General features: G+C 42.7%; 1 protein-coding gene across 1 annotated transcript in view; it reads right to left on the reverse strand.

The window, feature by feature from the left end:
• efcc1 (EF-hand and coiled-coil domain containing 1) overlaps positions 1–25,086 on the reverse strand; it is a 77,117-nt gene that overhangs the window by 16,387 nt on the left and 35,644 nt on the right. The window contains exon 7 of the mRNA XM_064967365.1: positions 10,405–10,515. Within this exon, the coding sequence (XP_064823437.1) occupies positions 10,405–10,515 (111 nt within the window). The remainder of the gene's footprint in view (positions 1–10,404; positions 10,516–25,086) is intronic.

The raw sequence follows: 25,086 nt of genomic DNA on the forward strand, positions 1-25,086 counted from the left end.
ATGGCACTACATACGCTGCTCACACACACACACTACATACGCTGCTCACACACACACATGCATATTGGTGCCACACACACTCACACAGAAACATTTCACACTGTTTCATACTCACCATATACACTGCTGTTACTCTGTTTATTATCTATCCTGTTGTCTAGTCTTTACCCCTACCTACATGTACATATTACCTACCCTCCTACCAACACTGCTGTTACTCTGTTTATTATCTATCCTGATTGACTAGTCACTTTACCCCTACCTACATGTACATATTACCTACTCTATTACCAACACTGCTGTTACTCTGTTTATTATCTATCCTGATTGACTAGTCACTTTACCCCTACCTACATGTACATATTACCTACCCTACTACCAACACTGCTGTTACTCTGTTTATTATCTATCCTGATTGACTAGTCACTTTACCCCTACCTACATGTACATATTACCTACTCTATTACCAACACTGCTGTTACTCTGTTTATTATCTATCCTGATTGACTAGTCACTTTACCCCTACCTACATGTACAGATTACCTACCCTACTACCAACACTGCTGTTACTCTGTTTATTATCTATCCTGTTGTCTAGTCTTTACCCCGACATACATGTACATATTACCTCAACTACCAACACTGCTGTTACTCTGTTTATTATCTATCCTGATTGTCTAGTCACTTTACCCCTACCTACATGTACAGATTACCTACCCTACTACCAACACTGCTGTTACTGTCTATTATCTATCCTGATTGACTAGTCACTTTACCCCTACCTACATGTACATATTACCTACTCTATTACCAACACTGCTGTTACTCTGTTTATTATCTATCTATTATTATCTATCCTGATTGTCTAGTCACTTTACCCCTACCTACATGTACATATTACCTACTCTATTACCAACACTGCTGTTACTCTGTTTATTATCTATCCTGTTATCTAGTCTTTACCCCTACCTACATGTACATATTACCTACTCTATTACCAACACTGCTGTTACTCTGTTTATTATCTATCCTGATTGTCTAGTCACTTTACCCCTACCTACATGTACATATTACCTACCCTACTACCAACACTGCTGTTACTCTGTTTATTATCTATCCTGATTGTCTAGTCACTTTACCCCTACCTACATGTACATATTACCTACCCTACTACCAACACTGCTGTTACTCTGTCTATTATCTATCCTGATTGACTAGTCACTTTACCCCTACCTACATGTACATATTACCTACCCTCCTACCAACACTGCTGTTACTCTGTTTATTATCTATCCTGTTGTCTAGTCTTTACCCCTACCTACATGTACATATTACCTACCCTCCTACCAACACTGCTGTTACTCTGTTTATTATCTATCTATTATTATCTATCCTGATTGTCTAGTCACTTTACCCCTACCTACATGTACATATTACCTCAACTACCAACACTGCTGTTACTCTGTTTATTATCTATCCTGATTGTCTAGTCACTTTACCCCTACCTACATGTACATATTACCTACTCTACTACCAACACTGCTGTTACTCTGTTTATTATCTATCCTGTTGTCTAGTCTTTACCCCTACCTACATGTACATATTACCTACCCTACTACCAACACTGCTCTTACTGTCTATTATCTATCCTGATTGACTAGTCACTTTACCCCTACCTACATGTACAGATTACCTACCCTACTACCAACACTGCTGTTACTCTGTTTATTATCTATCTATTATTATCTATCCTGATTGTCTAGTCACTTTACCCCTACCTACATGTACATATTACCTACCCTACTACCAACACTGCTGTTACTCTGTTTATTATCTATCTATTATTATCTATCCTGATTGACTAGTCACTTTACCCCTACCTACATGTACATATTACCTACTCTATTACCAACACTGCTGTTACTCTGTTTATTATCTATCTATTATTATCTATCCTGATTGTCTAGTCACTTTACCCCTACCTACATGTACATATTACCTACCCTACTACCAACACTGCTGTTACTCTGTTTATTATCTATCCTGTTGTCTAGTCTTTACCCCTACCTACATGTACATATTACCTACCCTCCTACCAACACTGCTGTTACTCTGTCTATTATCTATCCTGATTGACTAGTCACTTTACCCCTACCTACATGTACAGATTACCTACTCTATTACCAACACTGCTGTTACTCTGTTTATTATCTATCCTGTTGTCTAGTCACTTTACCCCTACCTACATGTACAGATTACCTACCCTACTACCAACACTGCTGTTACTCTGTTTATTATCTATCCTGTTGTCTAGTCACTTTACCCCTACCTACATGTACATATTACCTCAACTACCAACACTGCTGTTACTCTGTTTATTATCTATCCTGTTGTCTAGTCTTTACCCCTACCTACATGTACATATTACCTACTCTATTACCAACACTGCTGTTACTCTGTTTATTATCTATTATCTATTATCTATCTATTATTATCTATCCTGATTGACTAGTCACTTTACCCCTACCTACATGTACATATTACCTACTCTATTACCAACACTGCTGTTACTCTGTTTATTATCTATCTATTATTATCTATCCTGATTGACTAGTCACTTTACCCCTACCTACATGTACATATTACCTACTCTATTACCAACACTGCTGTTACTCTGTTTATTATCTATTATCTATTATCTATCTATTATTATCTATCCTGATTGACTAGTCACTTTAACCCTACCTACATTGTTTTATTTTTTTATTTTACCTTTATTTTACTAGGCAAGTCAGTTAAGAACAAATTCTTATTTTCAATGACGGCCTAGGAACAGTGGGTTAACTGCCTGTTCAGGGGCAGAACGACAGATTTTGTACCTTGTCAGCTCGGGGATTTGAACTTGCAACCTTTCGGTTACTAGTCCAACGCTCAAACCACTAGGCTACACTGCCGCCCCAAACATGTACATATTACCTCAACTACCAACAAAGCTGTTACTCTGTTTATTATCTATCCTGATTGTCTAGTCACTTTACCCCTACCTACATGTACATATTACCTACTCTATTACCAACACTGCTGTTACTCTGTTTATTATCTATCCTGTTGTCTAGTCTTTACCCCTACCTACATGTACATATTACCTACCCTACTACCAACACTGCTGTTCCTCTGTTTATTATCTATCCTGTTGTCTAGTCTTTACCCCTACCTACATGAACATATGACCTACCCTACTACCAACACTGCTGTTACTCTGTTTATTATCTATCCTGATTGACTAGTCACTTTACCCCTACCTACATGTACATATTACCTACTCTATTACCAACACTGCTGTTACTCTGTTTATTATCTATCCTGTTGTCTAGTCTTTACCCCTACCTACATGTACATATGACCTACCCTACTACCAACACTGCTGTTACTCTGTTTATTATCTATCCTGTTATCTAGTCACTTTACCCCTACCTACATGTACATATTACCTACTCTATTACCAACACTGCTGTTACTCTGTTTATTATCTATCCTGTTGTCTAGTCTTTACCCCTACCTACATGTACATATGACCTACCCTACTACCAACACTGCTGTTACTCTGTTTATTATCTATCCTGTTATCTAGTCACTTTACCCCTACCTACATGTACATATGACCTACCCTCCTACCAACACTGCTGTTACTCTGTTTATTATCTATCCTGATTGACTAGTCACTTTACCCCTACCTACATGTACATATTACCTACTCTATTACCAACACTGCTGTTACTCTGTTTATTATCTATCTATTATTATCTATCCTGATTGACTAGTCACTTTACCCCTACCTACATGTACATATTACCTACCCTACTACCAACACTGCTGTTACTCTGTTTATTATCTATCCTGTTGTCTAGTCTTTACCCCTACCTACATGTACATATTACCTACCCTCCTACCAACACTGCTGTTACTCTGTCTATTATCTATCCTGATTGACTAGTCACTTTACCCCTACCTACATGTACATATTACCTACCCTCCTACCAACACTGCTGTTACTCTGTCTATTATCTATCCTGTTGTCTAGTCTTTACCCCTACCTACATGTACATATTACCTACCCTCCTACCAACACTGCTGTTACTCTGTTTATTATCTATCCTGTTGTCTAGTCTTTACCCCTACCTACATGTACATATTACCTACCCTCCTACCAACACTGCTGTTACTCTGTCTATTATCTATCCTGTTGTCTAGTCTTTACCCCGACATACATGTACATATTACCTCAACTACCAACACTGCTGTTACTCTGTTTATTATCTATCCTGTTGTCTAGTCTTTACCCCTACCTACATGTACATATTACCTACCCTACTACCAACACTGCTGTTCCTCTGTTTATTATCTATCCTGTTGTCTAGTCTTTACCCCTACCTACATGTACATATTACCTACCCTACTACCAACACTGCTGTTCCTCTGTTTATTATCTATCCTGTTGTCTAGTCTTTACCCCTACCTACATGTACAGATTACCTACCCTACTACCAACACTGCTGTTACTCTGTTTATTATCTATCTATTATTATCTATCCTGATTGTCTAGTCACTTTACCCCTACCTACATGTACATATTACCTACTCTATTACCAACACTGCTGTTACTCTGTTTATTATCTATCTATTATTATCTATCCTGATTGTCTAGTCACTTTACCCCTACCTACATGTACATATTACCTACTCTATTACCAACACTGCTGTTACTCTGTTTATTATCTATCTATTATTATCTATCCTGATTGACTAGTCACTTTACCCCTACCTACATGTACATATTACCTCAACTACCAACACTGCTGTTACTCTGTCTATTATCTATCCTGATTGACTAGTCACTTTACCCCTACCTACATGTACATATGACCTACCCTACTACCAACACTGCTGTTACTCTGTTTATTATCTATCCTGTTGTCTAGTCTTTACCCCTACCTACATGTACATATGACCTACCCTACTACCAACACTGCTGTTACTCTGTCTATTATCTATCCTGATTGACTAGTCACTTTTACCGCGATCTACATGTACAGTACATGCTGTATTACCTTATTACTTCCTCGTACCCCTGCACATTAATTCAGTACTGGTACTCCTTGTATATATCCTCATTACTACCTCGTACCCCTCCACATTGACTCAGTACCGGTACTTCTTGTATATAGCCTCATTACTACTTCGTACCACTGCACATTCATTCAGTACTAGTACTCCTTGTACAGTTGAAGTCGGAAGTTTACATACACTGAGGTTGGAGACATTAAAACTTGTTTTTCAACCACTCCACAAATTTCTTGTTAACAAACTATAGTTTTGGCAAGTCGGTTAGGACATCTACTTTGTGCATGACACAAGTCAATTTTCCAACAGTTGTTTACAGACAAATTATTTCACTTAAAATTCACTGTATCACAATTCCAGTGGGCTAGAAGTTTACATACACTAAGTTGACTGTGCCTGTAAACAGCTTGGAAAATTCCAGAAAATTATGTCATGGCTTTAGAAGCTTCTGATAGGCTAATTGACATTATTTGAGTCAATTGGAGGTGTACCTGTAGATGCATTTCAAGGCCTACCTTCAAACTCAGTGCCTCTTTGCTTGACATCATGGGAAAATCAAAAGAAATTAGCCAAGACCTCAGAAAAAAATTGTAGACCTTCACAAGTCTGGTTCATCCTTGGGAGCAATTTCCAAACACCTGAAGGTACCACACGTTCATCTGTACAAACAATAATACGCAAGTATAAACACCATGGGACCACGCAGCCGTCATACTGCTCAGGAAGATGCTCTGACATTTCTGTCTCCTAGAGATGAACGTACTTTGGTGCGCAAAGTGCAAATCAATCCCAGAACAACAGCAAAATAACCTTGTGAAGATGCTGGAGGAGACAGGTTCAAAAGTATCAATATCCACAGTAAAACGAGACCTATATCAACATAACCTGAAAGGCCGCTCAGCAAGGAAGAAGCCACTGCTTCAACACTGCCATACAAAGCCAGACTACGGTTTGCAACTGCACATGTGGTCAAAGATCATACTTTTTGGAGAAATGGCCTCTGGTCTGATGAAACAAAAATAGAAGTGTTTGGCCATAATGACCATCGTAATGTTTGAAGGAAAAAGGGGGAGGCTTGCAAGCCGAAGAACACCATCCCAACCGTGAAGCATGGGGGTGGCAGCATCATGTTGTGGGGTGCTATGCTGCAGGAGGGTCTGATGCACTTCACAAAATAGATGGCATCATGAGGGAGGAAAATTACGTGGATATATTGAAGCAACATCTCAAGACATGAGTCAGGAAGTTAAAAACCTCTTACACCTATGGTGGCGCTATTTCATTTTTGGAAGAAAAACGTTCCCGTTTTAAACAAGATATTTTGTCACAAAAAGATGCTCGACTATGCATATAATTGCTACTGTTCGAAAGAAAACACTCTGACGTGTCCAGAAATACAAATATCTTCTCTGTGCGTGCCCTTTAACGTGAGCTTCAGGCAAAACCAAGATGACTTGGCATCCAGGAAATGACAAGGATTTTGAGGCTCTGTCTTTCATGATCTCCTTATATGGCTGTGAACGCAAGAGGAATGAGTCTGCCCTTTCTGTCGTTTCCCCAAGGTGTCTGCAGCATTGTGACGTATTTGTAGGCAGATCATTGGAAGATTGACCATAAGAGACCACATTTACCACGTGTCCGCCCGGTGTGCTGCGCCGAAATTGGTGCGCAAAAGTCACCTGCCAGTATTTTTCCATGGGGCACAGAGAGAGAAGCAAGCTTCCACGAACTGCATGTCAATGAAGAGATATGTGAAAAAACACCTTGAGGATTGATTCCAAACAACGTTTGCCATGTTTCGGTCGATATTATGTAGTTAATCCGGAAAAAGTTTCACGTTGTAGGTGACTGCATTTTCGGTTCGTTTCGGTAGCCAGGCGCAATGTAGAAAACGGAACGATTTCTCCTACACACAGACGCTTTCAGGAAACACTGCGCATCTGGTATGTGGCTGGGAGTCTCCTCATTGAAAACATCAGAAGCTCTTCAAAGGTAAATGATTTTATTTATTTGGTTATCTGGCTTTTGTGAAAATGTTGCGTGCTACATGCTACACAAAATGCTATGCTAGCTTAGCATACTCTTACACAAATTAGTCAATTTCTATGGTTCAAAAGCATATTTTGAAAATCTGAGATGACAGTGTTGTTAAGAAAAGGCTAAGCTTGAGAGCAAACGCATTATTTTAATTTTATTTGCGATTTTCAGAAATCGTTAACGTTGCGTTATGCTAATGAGCCTGAGGCTTAGTCACAATCCCGGATCCGGGATGGGGAGTTTCAAGAGGTTAAAGCTTTGTCACAAATGGGTCTTCCAAATGGACAATGACCCCAAGCATACTTCCAAAGTTGTGGCAAAATGGCTTAAGGACAACAAAGTTAAGGTAATGGAGTGGTCATCACAAAGCCCTGACCTCAATCCCATAGAAAATGTGTGGGCAGAACTGAAAAAGTGTGTGCGAACAAGGAGGCCTACAAACCTGATTCAGCTACACCAGCTCTGTCAGGAGGAATGGGCCAAAATTCACCCAACTTATTGTGGGAAGCTTGTGGAAGGCTACCCGAAACGTTTGACCCAAGTTAAACAATTTAAAGGCAATGCTACCAAATACTAATTGAGTGTATGTAAACCTCTGACCCACTGGGAATGTGATGAAAGAAATAAAAGCTGAAAAAATCATTCTCTCAATTAATATTCTGACATTTCACATTCTTAAATAAAGTGGTGATCCTAACTGACAAAAAACAGGGAATTTTTACTAGGATTAAATGTCAGGAATTGAAAAACTGAGTTTAAATGTATTTGAATCAGGTATAAGCAAACTTCCGACTTCAACTTTATATATCCTCATGACTACCTCGTACCCCACCACATTGACTCAGTACCGGTATGTTTTGTATATATCCTCATGACTACCTCGTACCCCTCCACATTGACTCAGTACCGGTACGTTTTGTATATATCCTCATGACTACCTCGTACCCCTCCACATTGACTCAGTACCGTACCGGTATGTTTTGTATATATCCTCATGACTACCTCGTACCCCACCACATTGACTCAGTAACGGTACGTTTTGCATATATCCTCATGACTACCTCGTACCCCTCCACATTGACTCAGTACCGGTACGTTTTGTATATATCCTCATTACTACCTCGTACCCCACCACATTGACTCAGTACCGGTATGTTTTGTATATATCCTCATGACTACCTCGTACCCCTCCACATTGACTCAGTACCGGTACGTGTTGTATATATCCTCATTACTACCTCGTACCCCACCACATTGACTCAGTACCGGTACGTTTTGTATATATCCTCATGACTACCTCGTACCCCTCCACATTGACTCAGTACCGTACCGGTATGTTTTGTATATATCCTCATGACTACCTCGTACCCCTCCACATTGACTCAGTACCGGTACGTTTTGTATATATCCTCATGACTACCTCGTACCCCACCACATTTACTCAGTACCGGTATGTTTTGCATATATCCTCATTACTACCTCGTACCCCACCACATTGACTCAGTACCGGTACGTTTTGTATATATCCTCATGACTACCTCGTACCCCTCCACATTGACTCAGTACCGGTACTTTTTGTATATATCCTCATGACTACCTCGTACCCCACCACATTGACTCAGTACCGGTACTTTTTGTATATATCCTCATGACTACCTCGTACCCCACCACATTGACTCAGTACCGGTACGTTTTGTATATATCCTCATGACTACCTCGTACCCCTCCACATTGACTCAGTACCGGTACGTTTTGTATATATCCTCATGACTACCTCGTACCCCTCCACATTGACTCAGTACCGGTACGTTTTGTATATATCCTCATGACTACCTCGTACCCCACCACATTGACTCAGTACCGGTACGTTTTGTATATATCCTCATGACTACCTCGTACCCCTCCACATTGACTCAGTACCGGTACGTTTTGTATATATCCTCATGACTACCTCGTACCCCACCACATTGACTCGGTACCGGTACGTTTTGTATATATCCTCATGACTACCTTGTACCCCTCCACATTGACTCAGTACCGGTACGTGTTGTATATATCCTCATGACTACCTCGTACCCCACCACATTGACTCGGTACCGGTACGTTTTGTATATATCCTCATGACTACCTCGTACCCCACCACATTGACTCAGTACCGGTACGTTTTGTATATATCCTCATGACTACCTCGTACCCCTCCACATTGACTCAGTACCGGTACGTTTTGTATATATCCTCATGACTACCTCGTACCCCTCCACATTGACTCAGTACCGGTACGTTTTGTATATATCCTCATGACTACCTCGTACCCCACCACATTGACTCAGTACCGGTACGTTTTGTATATATCCTCATGACTACCTCGTACCCCTCCACATTGACTCAGTACCGGTACGTTTTGTATATATCCTCATGACTACCTCGTACCCCACCACATTGACTCGGTACCGGTACGTTTTGTATATATCCTCATGACTACCTTGTACCCCACCACATTGACTCAGTACCGGTACGTTTTGTATATATCCTCATGACTACCTCGTACCCCTCCACATTGACTCAGTACCAGTACGTTTTGTATATAGCCTCATTATTGGTTTTACTGTGTTACTATTTCCTTTTTATTTAGCAAATGTAATTTTTATTTTTTTAACTCTGCGTTGTTGGGAAAGGGCTTGTAAAGTAAGTATTTGACTGTAAAGTCTACACCTGTTGTATTCAGCGCATGTGATTTCATTTGATTTCTTAACACACTCAAACTGTTGCACATCGCACTTACTACCATACCCCATTCAAAGTAACTTAAATCTATTGTCTTGCCCATTTACCCACTGAATGGCAGACACACACAATCCATGTCTCTATTGGGGTGGCAGCGTAGCCTAGTGGTTAGAGCGTTGGACTAGTAACCGGAAGGTTGCGAGTTCAAACCCCCGAGCTGACAAGGTACAAATATGTAGTTCTGCCCCTGAACAGGCAGTTAACCCACCGTTCCCAGGCCGTCATTGAAAATAAGAATTTGTTCTTAACTGACTTGCCTGGTAAAATAAAAAAATTGTCTCCAGGCTTAACAATCCTTCAACCAATCTCCCCCTTCATCTACAGTGATTGACATCAATAAGGGATCATAGCTTTCACCTGGTCACTCTATGTCATGGAAAGTGCAGGTGTTCCTAATGTTTTGTACACTCAGTGTATATAACATATATCCAACCTATAGATAACACAAAACAATGTACATACTCTTTCTGTCTCCAGCATCTGTAGTTCTGTCTGTAGCAGCTGTAGTTCTGTCTGTAGCAGCTCTGCCTCCTCAGCTTTCTGTTGTAACACCTGGACCAGACTGTCATTCATCTGGAAAATACATATATTTTACATTACATAGTGTACTAATAGCTTACTAAGCACCTAGTAGAACAGCTCCTATACCACATGGCCAGGTCTGACCCAATCATGTCAAATTAAGTCTATGGTCCCACCTCACATGCAACCTAGAGTACCTACAGTATAATGCAAACCAGTACAGTACATGTCAACAACCTACAGTATAGTACAGTACAGTACATGTCAACAGCCTACAGTATAGTACAGTACAAGTCAACAACCTACAGCATAGTATAGTACATGTCAACAGCCTACAGTATAGTACAGTACAGTACATGTCAACAACCTACAGTATAGTATAGTACATGTCAACAGCCTACAGTATAGTACAGTACAGTACATGTCAACAACCTACAGTATAGTATAGTACAGTACATGTCAACAACCTACAGTATAGTACAGTACAGTACATGTCAACAACCTACAGTATAGTATAGTACAGTACATGTCAACAGCCTACAGTATAGTACAGTACATGTCAACAACCTACAGTATAGTATAGTACAGTACATGTCAACAACCTACAGTATAGTATAGTACAGTACATGTCAACAACCTACAGTATAGTATAGTACAGTACATGTCAACAGCCTACAGTATAGTACAGTACATGTCAACAACCTACAGTATAGTATAGTACAGTACATGTCAACAACCTACAGTATAGTATAGTACAGTACATGTCAACAACCTACAGTATAGTATAGTACAGTACATGTCAACAACCTACAGTATAGTATAGTACAGTACATGTCAACAGCCTACAGTATAGTACAGTACATGTCAACAGCCTACAGTATAGTACAGTACAAGTCAACAACCTACAGCATAGTATAGTACATGTCAACAGCCTACAGTATAGTACAGTACAGTACATGTCAACAACCTACAGTACAGTACATGTCAACAACCTACAGTATAGTATAGTACAGTACATGTCAACAACCTACAGTATAGTATAGTACAGTACATGTCAACAGCCTACAGTATAGTACAGTACATGTCAACAGCCTACAGTATAGTACAGTACATGTCAACAACCTACAGTATAGTATAGTACAGTACATGTCAACAACCTACAGTATAGTATAGTACAGTACATGTCAACAGCCTACAGTATAGTACAGTACATGTCAACAGCCTACAGTACAGTATAGTACAGTACATGTCAACAACCTACAGTATAGTACAGTACATGTCAACAGCCTACAGTATAGTACAGTACATGTCAACAGCTTACAGTATAGTACAGTACAAGTCAACAGCCTACAGTATAGTACAGTACATGTCAACAGCTTACAGTATAGTACAGTACAGTACATGTCAACAACCTACAGTATAGTACAGTACAGTACATGTCAACAACCTACAGTATAGTATAGTACAGTACATGTCAACAACCTACAGTATAGTACAGTACATGTCAACAGCTTACAGTATAGTACAGTACAGTACATGTCAACAACCTACAGTATAGTACAGTACATGTCAACAGCCTACAGTATAGTACAGTACAAGTCAACAACCTACAGCATAGTATAGTACATGTCAACAGCCTACAGTATAGTATAGTACAGTACATGTCAACAACCTACAGTATAGTACAGTACATGTCAACAGCCTACAGTATAGTACAGTACATGTCAACAGCTTACAGTATAGTACAGTACAAGTCAACAACCTACAGTACAGTACAGTACAAGTCAACAGCTTACAGTATAGTATAGTACATGTCAACAACCTACAGTATAGTATAGTACAGTACATGTCAACAGCTTACAGTATAGTACAGTACAAGTCAACAGCCTACAGTATAGTATAGTACAGTACATGTCAACAACCTACAGTATAGTACAGTACATGTCAACAGCTTACAGTATAGTACAGTACAAGTCAACAGCCTACAGTATAGTATAGTACAGTACAAGTCAACAGCCTACAGTATAGTACAGTACATGTCAACAGCTTACAGTATAGTACAGTACAGTACATGTCAACAACCTACAGTATAGTACAGTACATGTCAACAGCCTACAGTATAGTACAGTACAAGTCAACAACCTACAGCATAGTATAGTACATGTCAACAGCCTACAGTATAGTACAGTACAGTACATGTCAACAACCTACAGTATAGTACAGTACAGTACATGTCAACAACCTACAGTATAGTATAGTACAGTACATGTCAACAACCTACAGTATAGTACAGTACATGTCAACAGCTTACAGTATAGTACAGTACAGTACATGTCAACAACCTACAGTATAGTACAGTACATGTCAACAGCCTACAGTATAGTACAGTACAAGTCAACAACCTACAGCATAGTATAGTACATGTCAACAGCCTACAGTATAGTACAGTACAGTACATGTCAACAACCTACAGTATAGTACAGTACAGTACATGTCAACAACCTACAGTATAGTATAGTACAGTACATGTCAACAACCTACAGTATAGTACAGTACATGTCAACAGCTTACAGTATAGTACAGTACAGTACATGTCAACAACCTACAGTATAGTACAGTACATGTCAACAGCCTACAGTATAGTACAGTACAAGTCAACAACCTACAGCATAGTATAGTACATGTCAACAGCCTACAGTATAGTACAGTACAGTACATGTCAACAACCTACAGTATAGTACAGTACAGTACATGTCAACAACCTACAGTATAGTATAGTACAGTACATGTCAACAACCTACAGTATAGTACAGTACCTGTCAACAGCCTACAGTATAGTACAGTACAAGTCAACAACCTACAGCATAGTATAGTACAGTACAAGTCAACAACCTACAGTACAGTACAGTACAGTACAAGTCAACAACCTACAGTATAGTACAGTACAGTACATGTCAACAACCTACAGTATAGTACAGTACATGTCAACAGCCTACAGTATAGTACAGTACAAGTCAACAACCTACAGCATAGTATAGTACAGTACAAGTCAACAACCTACAGTACAGTACAGTACAGTACAAGTCAACAACCTACAGTATAGTATAGTACAGTACAAGTCAACAACCTACAGTATAGTACAGTACAGTACAAGTCAACAGCCTACAGTATAGTACAGTACAAGTCAACAACCTACAGCATAGTATAGTACAGTACAAGTCAACAACCTACAGTACAGTACAGTACAGTACAAGTCAACAACCTACAGTATAGTACAGTACAAGTCAACAGCCTACAGTATAGTACAGTACAAGTCAACAACCTACAGCATAGTACAGTACAAGTCAACAACCTACAGTATAGTATAGTACAGTACATGTCAACAACCTACAGTATAGTATAGTACAGTACAAGTCAACAACCTACAGCATAGTACAGTACATGTCAACAACCTACAGTATAGTACAGTACAAGTCAACAACCTACAGCATAGTATAGTACATGTCAACAACCTACAGTATAGTATAGTACAGTACATGTCAACAGCCTACAGTATAGTACAGTACAGTACATGTCAACAACCTACAGTATAGTATAGTACATGTCAACAACCTACAGTATAGTACAGTACATGGCAACTACCTACAGTATAGTATATTACAGTACATGTCAACAACATACAGTATAGTAAAAGTACAATATAGTACCTATAATATAGTACATGTCAACAACCTGCAGTACCTACAGTATAGCACGTCAACAACAAAACTTCCTTTCAGACTTCTGTTTATGTTAACCAAAGATGTTTATAACTAACCCAAGATAGACCAGAGCCTGTCATTTCCAATGAGAGCAAATTAATCATAGCAAGGTGGGCAGAGTCAAGCACGAGCTAATGAGATCCTATTGGTGCGTTCTAGCATTTATTTGCATATTTCCATTAGGGAACGCCTACTCTGTCAAATGCACCTGTGCATAACTCAATTTGCCCTTGCACTCCTTCTAAACAACCCCATTTTTTTGAAACATTTACAATAAGTAAAGTCTACAAAACGCAGTCCACTTGGTTAGTTTACATTTTTTACATTTTAGTCATTTAGCAGTTGCTCTTATCCAAAGCGACTTACAGTTAGTGTGTTTTCATAAGATATACTATATATACACAAATGTATGTGGATTCCCCTTCAAAGGATTGGATTCTGCTATTTCAGACACACCCATTGCTGACAAGTGGAAAAATCGAGCACACAGCCATGCAATCTCCTTAGACAAACATTGGCAGTGGAATGGCCTTACTGAAGAGCTCAGTGGCTTTCAATGTGGTACCGTCATAGGATGCCACTTTTCCAACAAGTCAGTTCGTCAAATATCTCCCCTGCTAGAGCTGCCCTGGTCAACTGTAAGTGCTGTTATTGTGAAGTGGAAATGTCTAAGAGCAACAACGGTTCAGCTGTGAAGTGGTAGGCCACACAAGCTCACCAAGTGCTCACCGAGTGCTGTAGCAAGTATGTAGCATGTAAAAATCTTCTGTCCTTGGGTTGCAACACTAACTAACAAGTTCCAAACTGCCTCTGGAAGCAAAATCAGCACAAGAACTGTTCGACGGGAGCGTCATGAAATGAGTTTCCATGGCCAAGCAGCTGCACACAAGCCTAAGATCACCATACGCAATGCCAAGTGTTGGCTGGTGGTGTAAAGCTCGCCGCCAATGGACTCTGGGGCATTGGAAAGACATTATCTGGAGGGATGAATCACACTTCACCATCTGGCAGTCCAATGGCCAAATCTGGGTTTGGTGCCAGGACAATGCTACCTGCCCCAATGCATAGTGCCAACTGTAAAGTTTGGTAGAGGAGGAATAATGGACTGGAGCTGTTTTTCATGGTTCGGGCTAGGCCCCTTAGTTCCAGTGAAGGGATATCTTAATGCCACAGCACACAATGACAGTCCAGATGATTCTTTGCTTCCAACTTTGTGGCAACAGTTTGGCGAAGCCCCTTTCCTGTTTCAGCATGACATTGCCCCCGTGCAGAAATGGTTTGTCGTGATCGGTGTGGAAGCACTTGACTGGCCTGCACAGAACCCTGACCTCAACCCCATCGAACACCTTTGACTACTTTTGACCACTTTAACGATGTCAACTATAACTATAGCAGAATCTTAAGTTTTATCTGGAAAGTGCCTCACGTACTTGGTTCTCATTCCCCAGATGAGTGCAGCCAGCAGACACGAGGTAGGAAGGATGGTCTCGGGGTCCGAGGGTGTAGCAGCATGGCAATAGCGGCGTGAAAGCGCATCCGTCTTAACATTCGGGGGGGAGAAGATGGTAACGTTAAACCGAGTGAAAAGCAGGGCCCATCGAGCTTGCCTGGAGTTGAGATGCTTGGCAGTGCAGAGATATTCCAGGTTCTTGTGATCTATCCACACAATGAATGGATGGATGTTCCGCCCCCTCTAACCAGTGCCTCCACTCCTCCAATGCCATCACTGCGAGTAGTTCTCGATTTCCCACATCATACTTCCTTTGCATGGCGTTAAAACAATGGGAAAAGAAGATGCAGGTATGCAGCTTTAGGTCCAGGGCAGAACGCTGGGACAGGACAGCCACCACTCCGACGACCGAAGCGTCGACCTCCACGACGAACTGACAGGACAGGTCCGGATGGATTATTATGGAAGCTGTGGTGAAGTGGTGCTTTAGGTCCAGGAACGCCCGGTCAGCCACGTGAACAGGAATTTAGAGGTGAGTGCTGAAAGGGGGAAAGCTAGGGTGCTGTAACCCTGGATAAAACAGAGACAGAAATGGGAAAATCCCCTGAAGAGTTGTCGCTGCACTTTGGAAGTGGGTTGAGGCCAATCCACCACCGCTCTCACCTTTCCGGAATCCATCTGCACATTACCAGCAGCGATGATGTTGTGGAGAAATCCTGCACGGAGCCTTCACTGTGCACTGCCACTTTAAGAGCACATCAGCAGTAAAGAAGGAGGAAATAAAGACAGCTTTTTCAGCTCTTTGGGGAGGGGCTCTTGGGTGGCGCGACCGTTGATTGTGTGTGCTATGCTGCAGAAGTTTGGTTTATTTTCAGAGTGTGTAGTTTATAAAGTATTTAACTCAATCATCGGTGTGACAGTTCTAGGTCGTGGTTGTTATCATTTGGGATTGCGCCAGTTATGGATTACATGGATTAGTAGCAACATTGTTGAGAAGCTTTGACATACAAACCAACAAACCATCGGACGGTCAGACAGTACACCGGCACGCCTGAAGACCACAGCTAAGATCTCTCTTGGTCTCTTTCTCTCTTTCTCTTCCTGCTATTGTTCCAGTGCTTTACCCTGCAACAGACTTTCTATGTTTTCAAATGCACTTCCCATTGAAGTTCATTAGAGCTGGACTATTATTGCCCTGCCAGAAGTATTTGGGTGGACATTTTAGTTAAAAGTGAGGTTGCTTGCCAGTTGTGTATTATTATTTGAACTGTATTGAGGTGGGGTGTACTAATTACATGTGGCCAATAAGATTGTGGACACTTTTAAGGCCTTTGTGTCTATGAACACCCCCCACATTCATACCCTCTGCGCTCCTCCACTGGACGATAATACAGATTATTGCAAATCCTCTGTTGATGACTGGGTTCTTTCTTGTATGAAGTTGCTGTTTAATTGCTCTGCCATTATTAGTACTAGTATTATTGTATGAGGTATTCTTGTTGGGGTTACCCCTGTACTGTGATGTGGGTTTTATAGGGTGTGTATTCTCTTTTCTCTTCACTGGCTATCTGGTAAACAGGCTACACTTTAGGCAGTCTCTTCTGCTGATGTGTGTGGATCTGGTAGTGGTACTCTCTCTATTCTACTATTTTCCTTTCAGCATGGTTAATACCTGCCCGAACAAAATCTTTATCTTTACCCCTCTCAAATAAATACCGCTACAATGTATCCTAGGAAGGAGATGATGGAGCGATGGAATTTGTATTTTTTTGCTTTTACCCAGCTCTGATACCAGGTTAGTGTCCATGAAACTCTCATCGACCCGAGTCAATGAGTACCCGGAGAGATTTCAACGGGTTGTCCCACAGCTGGACTAGCAGAATCTTTTTTATTCTTTCACAACTCTGACGAGCCCGAGGTGGAGGATATACGGCTCCCTCGGGAACAGGCCCCAAGCCCCGTGATCTGCGTGAAGGGGAGGCGGAGAAAGAGAGGCCGGAGAGCAGGCTGCCTGCTGAGAAGTCGGAGGCGATCGAATAAACCCCCACTTCCCTCAATTCTAGCAAACATGCAATCTTTGGACAATAAAATGGAAGAGTTATTGGGAAGATTCATCTACCAACGGGACATTAAAAACTGTAACATCTTATGCTTCATGAAGTTGTGGCTAAACGATGACAATACCAACATACAGCTGGCTTGTTATACGATGTACCTGCAGCATAGAACAGTAGAATCTGGTAAGACAAGGGGCTGCGGTCTATGTATTTTTGTAAACAACAGCTGGTGCACAATATCTAAGGAAGTCTCGAGCTATTGCTCGCCTGAGGTAGAGTTTCTCATGATAAGCTGCAGACCACATTACCTACCGAGTGTTTTCATCTATATTCTTTGAAGCTGTTTACATACCACCACAGTCAGAGGCTGGCACTAAGACCGCATTGAATGAGCTGTATTCCGCCATAAGCAAACAATAAAATCCTCACCCAGAGACGGCGCTCCTAGTAGCCAGGGACTTTAATGCAGGGAAACTTAAACCAGTTTTACCAAATTTCTATCAGCATGTTAAATGTGCAACCAGGGAAAATAACTCTGGACCACCTATACTCCACACACAGAGACGCATATAAGGCTCTCCCTCGCCCTCCATTTGGCAAATCTGACCATAATTCCATCCTCCTGATTCCTGCTTACAAGCAAAGCAAAAAAAAAAAGCAGGAATCACCAGTGATTAGATCAATAAAAAAGTGGTCAGATGAAGCAGGTGCTAAGCTACAGGACTGTTGTATGTTTCAGACTGGAATATGTTCCGGGATTCCTCAAATGACATTGAGGAGTACACCACATCTATTACTGGCTTCATCAATAAGTGCACCGATGACGTCGTCCCCACAGTGACTGTACGTACATACCCCAACCAGAAGCCATGGATTACAGGCAGCACCCGCACTGAGCTAAAGGGTAGAGCTGCCGATTTCAAAGAGCGGGACTCTAACCCGGAAGCTTATAAGAAATCCCGGTAAGCCCTCCGACGAACCATCAAACAGGCAAAGCAATACAGGACTAAGATCAAGTTGTACTACACCGGCTATTACAGACCACAAAGGGAAGCACAGCTGAGAGCTGCCCAGTGACACAAGCCTACCGGACGAGCTAAACTACTTCTATGCTCGCTTCGAGGCAAATGACACTGAAACATGCATGAGAACACCAGCTGTACCGGAAGACTGTGTGATCAACCTCTCCGCAGCCGATGTTAGTATGACCTTTAGACCGGTCAACATTCACAAGGCCGCAGGGTCAGACGGATTACCAGGACGTGTACTCAAAGCATGCGCTGACCAATTAGCAAGTGTCTTCACTGACATTTTCAACCACTCCCTGTTCAAGTCTGTAATACCAACATGTTTTAAGCAGACCACTATAGTCCCATGTGCCCAAGAACACAAAGGAAACCTGCCTAAATGACTACTGACCCATAGCACTCATGTTTGTAGCCATGAAGAGCTTTGAAAGGCTGGTCATGGCTCACATTAACACCATCATCCCAGAAACCCTAGACCCCACTCCAATTTGCAGACCGCCCCAACAGATCCACAGATGATGCAGTCTCTATTGCACTCCACACTGCCCTTTCCCACCTGAACCAAAGGAACACCTATGTGAGAATGCTATTCATAAACTACAGCTCAGCGTTCAGCAACATAGTTCCCTCAAAGCTCATCACTAAGCTAAGCACCCTGGGACAAAACACCTCCCTCTGCAACTGTATCCTGGACTTCCTGACGTGCTGCTCCCAGGTGGTAAGGGTAGGCAACACATCCACCACACTGATCCTCAACACAGGGGCCCCTCAGGGGTGCGTGCTCAGCCCCCTCCTGTACTCCCTGTTCACTCATGATTGAATGGCCAGGCACGACTCCAATACCATCATTAAATTTGCAGATGACACCTCAGTGGTTGGCCTGATCACCCACAATAGCGAGACCGCCTATAGGGAGGAGGTCAGAGACATGGCTGTGTGGTGCCAGGACAACAACCTCTCCCTCAACGTGATCAAGACAAAGGGGATGATTGTGGACTACAGGAAAAGGAGGACTGAGCCAAGCCCCCATTCTCATCGACAGGGCTGCAGTGGAGCAGGTTGAGAGCTTTCAGTTCCTTGGTGTCCACATCACCAACAAACTAACATGGTCCAAGCAACACCAAGACAGTCGTGAAGCGGCACGACAAAACCTATTCCCCTTCAGGAGACTGAAAAGATTTGGCATGGGTCCTCAGATCCTTTAAAGGTTCTACAGCTGCACCATCGAGAGCATCCTGATTGGTTGCATTACTACCTGCTATGGCAACAGCTCGGCCTCCGACCGCAAGGCACTACAGAGGGTAGTGCGAATGGCCAAGTGCATCACCAGGGCCAAGCTTCCTGCCATCCAGGACCTCTGTACCAGGCGGTGTCAGAGGAAGGCCCTAAAAATTGTCAAAGACTCCAGCCACCCTAGTCATAGACTGTTCTTTCTGCTACCACACGGCAAACGGTACCGGAGCGCCAAGTCTAGGTCCAAGTGGCTTCTAAACAGCTTCTACCCCCAAGCCATAAGACTCCTGAACATCTAGTCAAATGGCTACCCAGAATATTTGCATTGCTCCCCCTCCCCTCTCCACACCACTGCCACTCTCTGTTGTCATCTCTGCATAGTCACTTTAATTAACTCTACCTACATGTACTTCCGGCGCCGACAGAGATGGCCGCCTCGCTTCGCGTTCCTAGGAAACTATGCAGTTTTTTGTTTTTTTACGTGTTATTTCTTACATTAGTACCCCAGGTCATCTTAGGTTTCATTACATACAGCTGAGAAGAACTACTGTATATAAGATCAGCGTCAACTCACCATCAGTACGACCAAGAATATGTTTTTTGCGACGCGGATCCTGTGTTCTGCCTTACAAACAAGACAACGGAATGGATCGCATGCAGCGACCCAAAAAAACGACTCCGAAAAAGAGGGAAACGTGGCGGTCTTCTGGTCAGCCTACGGAGACGGGCACATCGTGCCCCACTTCCTAGCATTCTTCTTGCCAATGTCCAGTCTCTTGACAACAAGGTTGATGAAATCCGAGCAAGGGTAGCATTCCAGAGGGACATCAGAGACTGTAACGTTCTGTGCTTCACGGAAACATGGCTCACTGGAGAGACGCTCTCGGATGCGGTGCAGCCAGCGGGTTTCTCCACACATCGCGCCGACAGAAACAAACACCTTTCTGGTAAGAAGAGGGGTGGGGGTGTATGCCTTATGGCTAACGAGGCATGGTGCGATGAAAGAAACATACAGGAACTCAAATCCTTCTGTTCACCTGATTTAGAATTCCTCACGATCAAATGTAGACCGCATTACCTACCAAGAGAATTCTCTTCGATTATAATCACAGCCGTATATATCCCCCCCCAAGCAGACACATCGATGGCTCTGAACAAACTTTATTTAACTCTTTGCAAACTGGAAACCATTTATCCGGAGGCTGCATTCATCGTTGTTGGGGATTTTAACAAGGCTAATCTGAAAACAAGACTCCCTAAATTTTATCAGCATATCGATTGCGCAACCAGGGGCGGAAATACCTTGGATCACTGTTACTCTAACTTCCGCGACGCATATAAGGCCCTGCCCCTCCCCCCTTTCGGAAAAGCTGACCACGACTCCATTTTGCTGATACCTGCCTACAGACAAAAGCTAAAAAAAGAAGCTCCCACGCTGAGGTCTGTCCAACGCTGGTCCGACCAAGCTGACTCCACACTCCAAGACTGCTTCCATCACGTGGACTGGGACATGTTTCGTATTGCGTCAAATAACAACATTGACGAATACGCTGATTCGGTGTGCGAGTTCATTAGAACGTGCGTTGAAGATGTCGTTCCCATAGCAACGATTAAAACATTCCCTAACCAGAAACCTTGGATTGATGGCAGCATTCGCGTGATTCTGAAAGCGCAAACCACTGCTTTCAATCAGGGCAAGGTGTCTGGTAACATGACTGAATACAAACAATGCAGCTATTCCCTCCGTAAGGCTATCAAACAAGCTAAGCGTCAGTACAGAGACAAAGTAGAATCCCAATTCAACGGCTCAGACACAAGAGGCATGTGGCAGGGTCTACAGTCAATCACGGACTACAGGAAGAAACCCAGCCCAGTCACGGACCAGGATGTCTTGCTCCCAGGCAGACTAAATAACTTTTTTGCCCGCTTTGAGGACAATACAGTGCCACTGTCACTGCCTGCAACGGAAAAATGCGGTCTCTCCTTCACTGCGGCCGAGGTGAATAAAACATTTAAACGTGTTAACCCTCGCAAGGCTGCAGGCCCAGACGGCATCCCCAGCCGTGCCCTCAGAGCATGCGCAGACCAGCTGGCTGGTGTGTTTACGGACATATTCAATCAATCCCTATATCAGTCTGCTGTTCCCACATGCTTCAAGAGGGCCACCATTGTTCCTGTTCCCAAGAAAGCTAAGGTAACTGAGCTAAACGACTACCGCCCCGTAGCACTCACTTCCGTCATCATGAAGTGCTTTGAGAGACTAGTCAAGGACCATATCACCTCCACCCTACCTGACACCCTAGACCCACTCCAATTTGCTTACCGCTCAAATAGGTCCACAGACGATGCAATCTCAACCACACTGCACACTGCCCTAACCCATCTGGACAAGAGGAATACCTATGTGAGAATGCTGTTCATCGACTACAGCTCGGCATTCAACACCATAGTACCCTCCAAGCTCGTCATCAAGCTCGAGACCCTGGGTCTCGACCCCGCCCTGTGCAACTGGGTACTGGACTTCCTGACGGGCCGCCCCCAGGTGGTGAGGGTAGGTAACAACATCTCCTCCCCGCTGATCCTCAACACTGGGGCCCCACAAAGGTGCGTTCTGAGCCCTCTCCTGTACTCCCTGTTCACCCACGACTGCGTGGCCACGCACGCCTCCAACTCAATCATCAAGTTTGCGGACGACACAACAGTGGTAGGCTTGATTACCAACTACGACGAGATGGCCTACAGGGAGGAGGTGAGGGCCCTCGGAGTGTGGTGTCAGGAAAATAACCTCACACTCAACGTCAACAAAACTAAGGAGATGATTGTGGACTTCAGGAAACAGCAGAGGAACACCCCCTATCCACATCGATGGAACAGTAGTGGAGAGAGTAGCAAGTTTTAAGTTCCTCGGCATACACATCACAGACAAACTGAATTGGTCCACTCACACAGACAGCATCGTGAAGAAGGCGCAGCAGCGCCTCTTCAACCTCAGGAGGCTGAAGAAATTCGGCTTGTCACCAAAAGCACTCACAAACTTCTACAGATGCACAATCGAGAGCATCCTGGCGGGCTGTATCACCGCCTGGTACGGCAACTGCTCCGCCCTCAACCGTAAGGCTCTCCAGAGGGTAGTGAGGTCTGCACAACGCATCATCGGGGGCAAACTACCTGCCCTCCAGGACACCTATACCACCCGATGTTACAGGAAGGCCATAAAGATCATCAAGGACATCAACCACCCGAGCCACTGCCTGTTCACCCCGCTATCATCCAGAAGGCGAGGTCAGTACAGGTGCATCAAAGCTGGGACCGAGAGACTGAAAAACAGCTTCTATCTCAAGGCCATCAGACTGTTAAACAGCCACCACTAACATTGAGTGGCTGCTGCCAACACACTGACACTGACTCAACTCCAGCCACTTTAATAATGGGAATTGAATGGGAAATGATGTAAATATATCACTAGCCACTTTAAACAATGCTACCTTATATAATGTTACTTACCCTACATTATTCATCTCATATGCATACGTATATACTGTACTCTATATCATCGACTGCATCCTTATGTAATACATGTATCACTAGCCACTTTAACTATGCCACTTTGTTTACATACTCATCTCATATGTATATACTGTACTCGATACCATCTACTGTATCTTGCCTATCCTTATGTACATATTCTTTATCCCCTTACACTGTGTATAAGACAGTAGATTAGGAATTGTTAGTTAGATTACTTGTTGATTATTACTGCATTGTCGGAACTAGAAGCACAAGCATTTCGCTACACCCGCATTAACATCTGCTAACCATGTGTATGTGACAAATAAATTTGATTTGATGTACCACAACTAACCGGTGCCCCTGCACATTGACTCTGTACCGGCACCCCCTGTATATATCAAATCAAATTTTATTTGTCACATACACATGGTTAGCAGATGTTAATGCGAGTGTAGCGAAATACTTGTGCTTCTAGTTCCGACAATGCAGTAATAACCAACAAGTAATCTAACTAACAATTCCTAATCTACTGTCTTATACACAGTGTAAGGGGTTAAAGAATATGTACATAAGGATATATGAATGAGTGATGGTACAGAGCAGCATAGGCAAGATACAGTAGATGGTATCGAGTACAGTATATACATGTGAGATGAGTATGTAAACAAAGTGGCATAGTTAAAGTGGCTAGTGATACATGTATTACATAAGGATACAGTCGATGATATAGAGTACAGTATATACGTATGCATATGAGATGAATAATGTAGGGTAAGTAACATTATATAAGGTAGCATTGTTTAAAGTGGCTAGTGATATATTTACATAATTTCCCATCAATTCCCATTATTAAAGTGGCTGGAGTTGAGTCAGTGTCAGTGTGTAGGCAGCAGCCACTCAATGTTAGTGGTGGCTGTTTAACAGTCTGATGACCTTGAGATAGAAGCTGTTTTTCAGTCTCTCGGTCCCAGCTTTGATGCACCTGTACTGTCCTTGCCTTCTGGATGATAGCGGGGTGAACAGGCAGTGGCTCGGGTGGTAGATGTCCTTGATGATCTTTATGGCCTTCCTGTAACATCGGGTGGTGTAGGTGTCCTGGAGGGCAGGTAGTTTGCCCCCGATGATGCGTTGTGCAGACCTCACTACCCTCTGGAGAGCCTTACGGTTGAGGGCGGAGCAGTTGCCGTACCAGGCGGTGATACAGCCCGCCAGGATGCTCTCGATTGTGCATCTGTAGAAGTTTGTGAGTGCTTTTGGTGACAAGCCGAATTTCTTCAGCCTCCTGAGGTTGAAGAGGCGCTGCTGCGCCTCTTCATGATGCTGTCTGTGTGAGTGGACCAATTCAGTTTGTCTGTGATGTGTATGCCGAGGAACTTAAAACTTGCTACTCTCTCCACTACTGTTCCATCAATGTGGATAGGGGGGTGTTCCCTCTGCTGTTTCCTGAAGTCCACAATCATCTCCTTAGTTTTGTTGACGTTGAGTGTGAGGTTATTTTCCTGACACCACACTCCGAGGGCCCTCACCTCCTCCCTGTAGGCCGTCTCGTCGTTGTTGGTAATCAAGCCTACCACTGTTGTGTC

The sequence above is a fragment of the Oncorhynchus masou genome, chromosome 6 (assembly GCF_036934945.1).
Source record: "Oncorhynchus masou masou isolate Uvic2021 chromosome 6, UVic_Omas_1.1, whole genome shotgun sequence".
Lineage (NCBI taxonomy): Eukaryota > Metazoa > Chordata > Actinopteri > Salmoniformes > Salmonidae > Oncorhynchus > Oncorhynchus masou.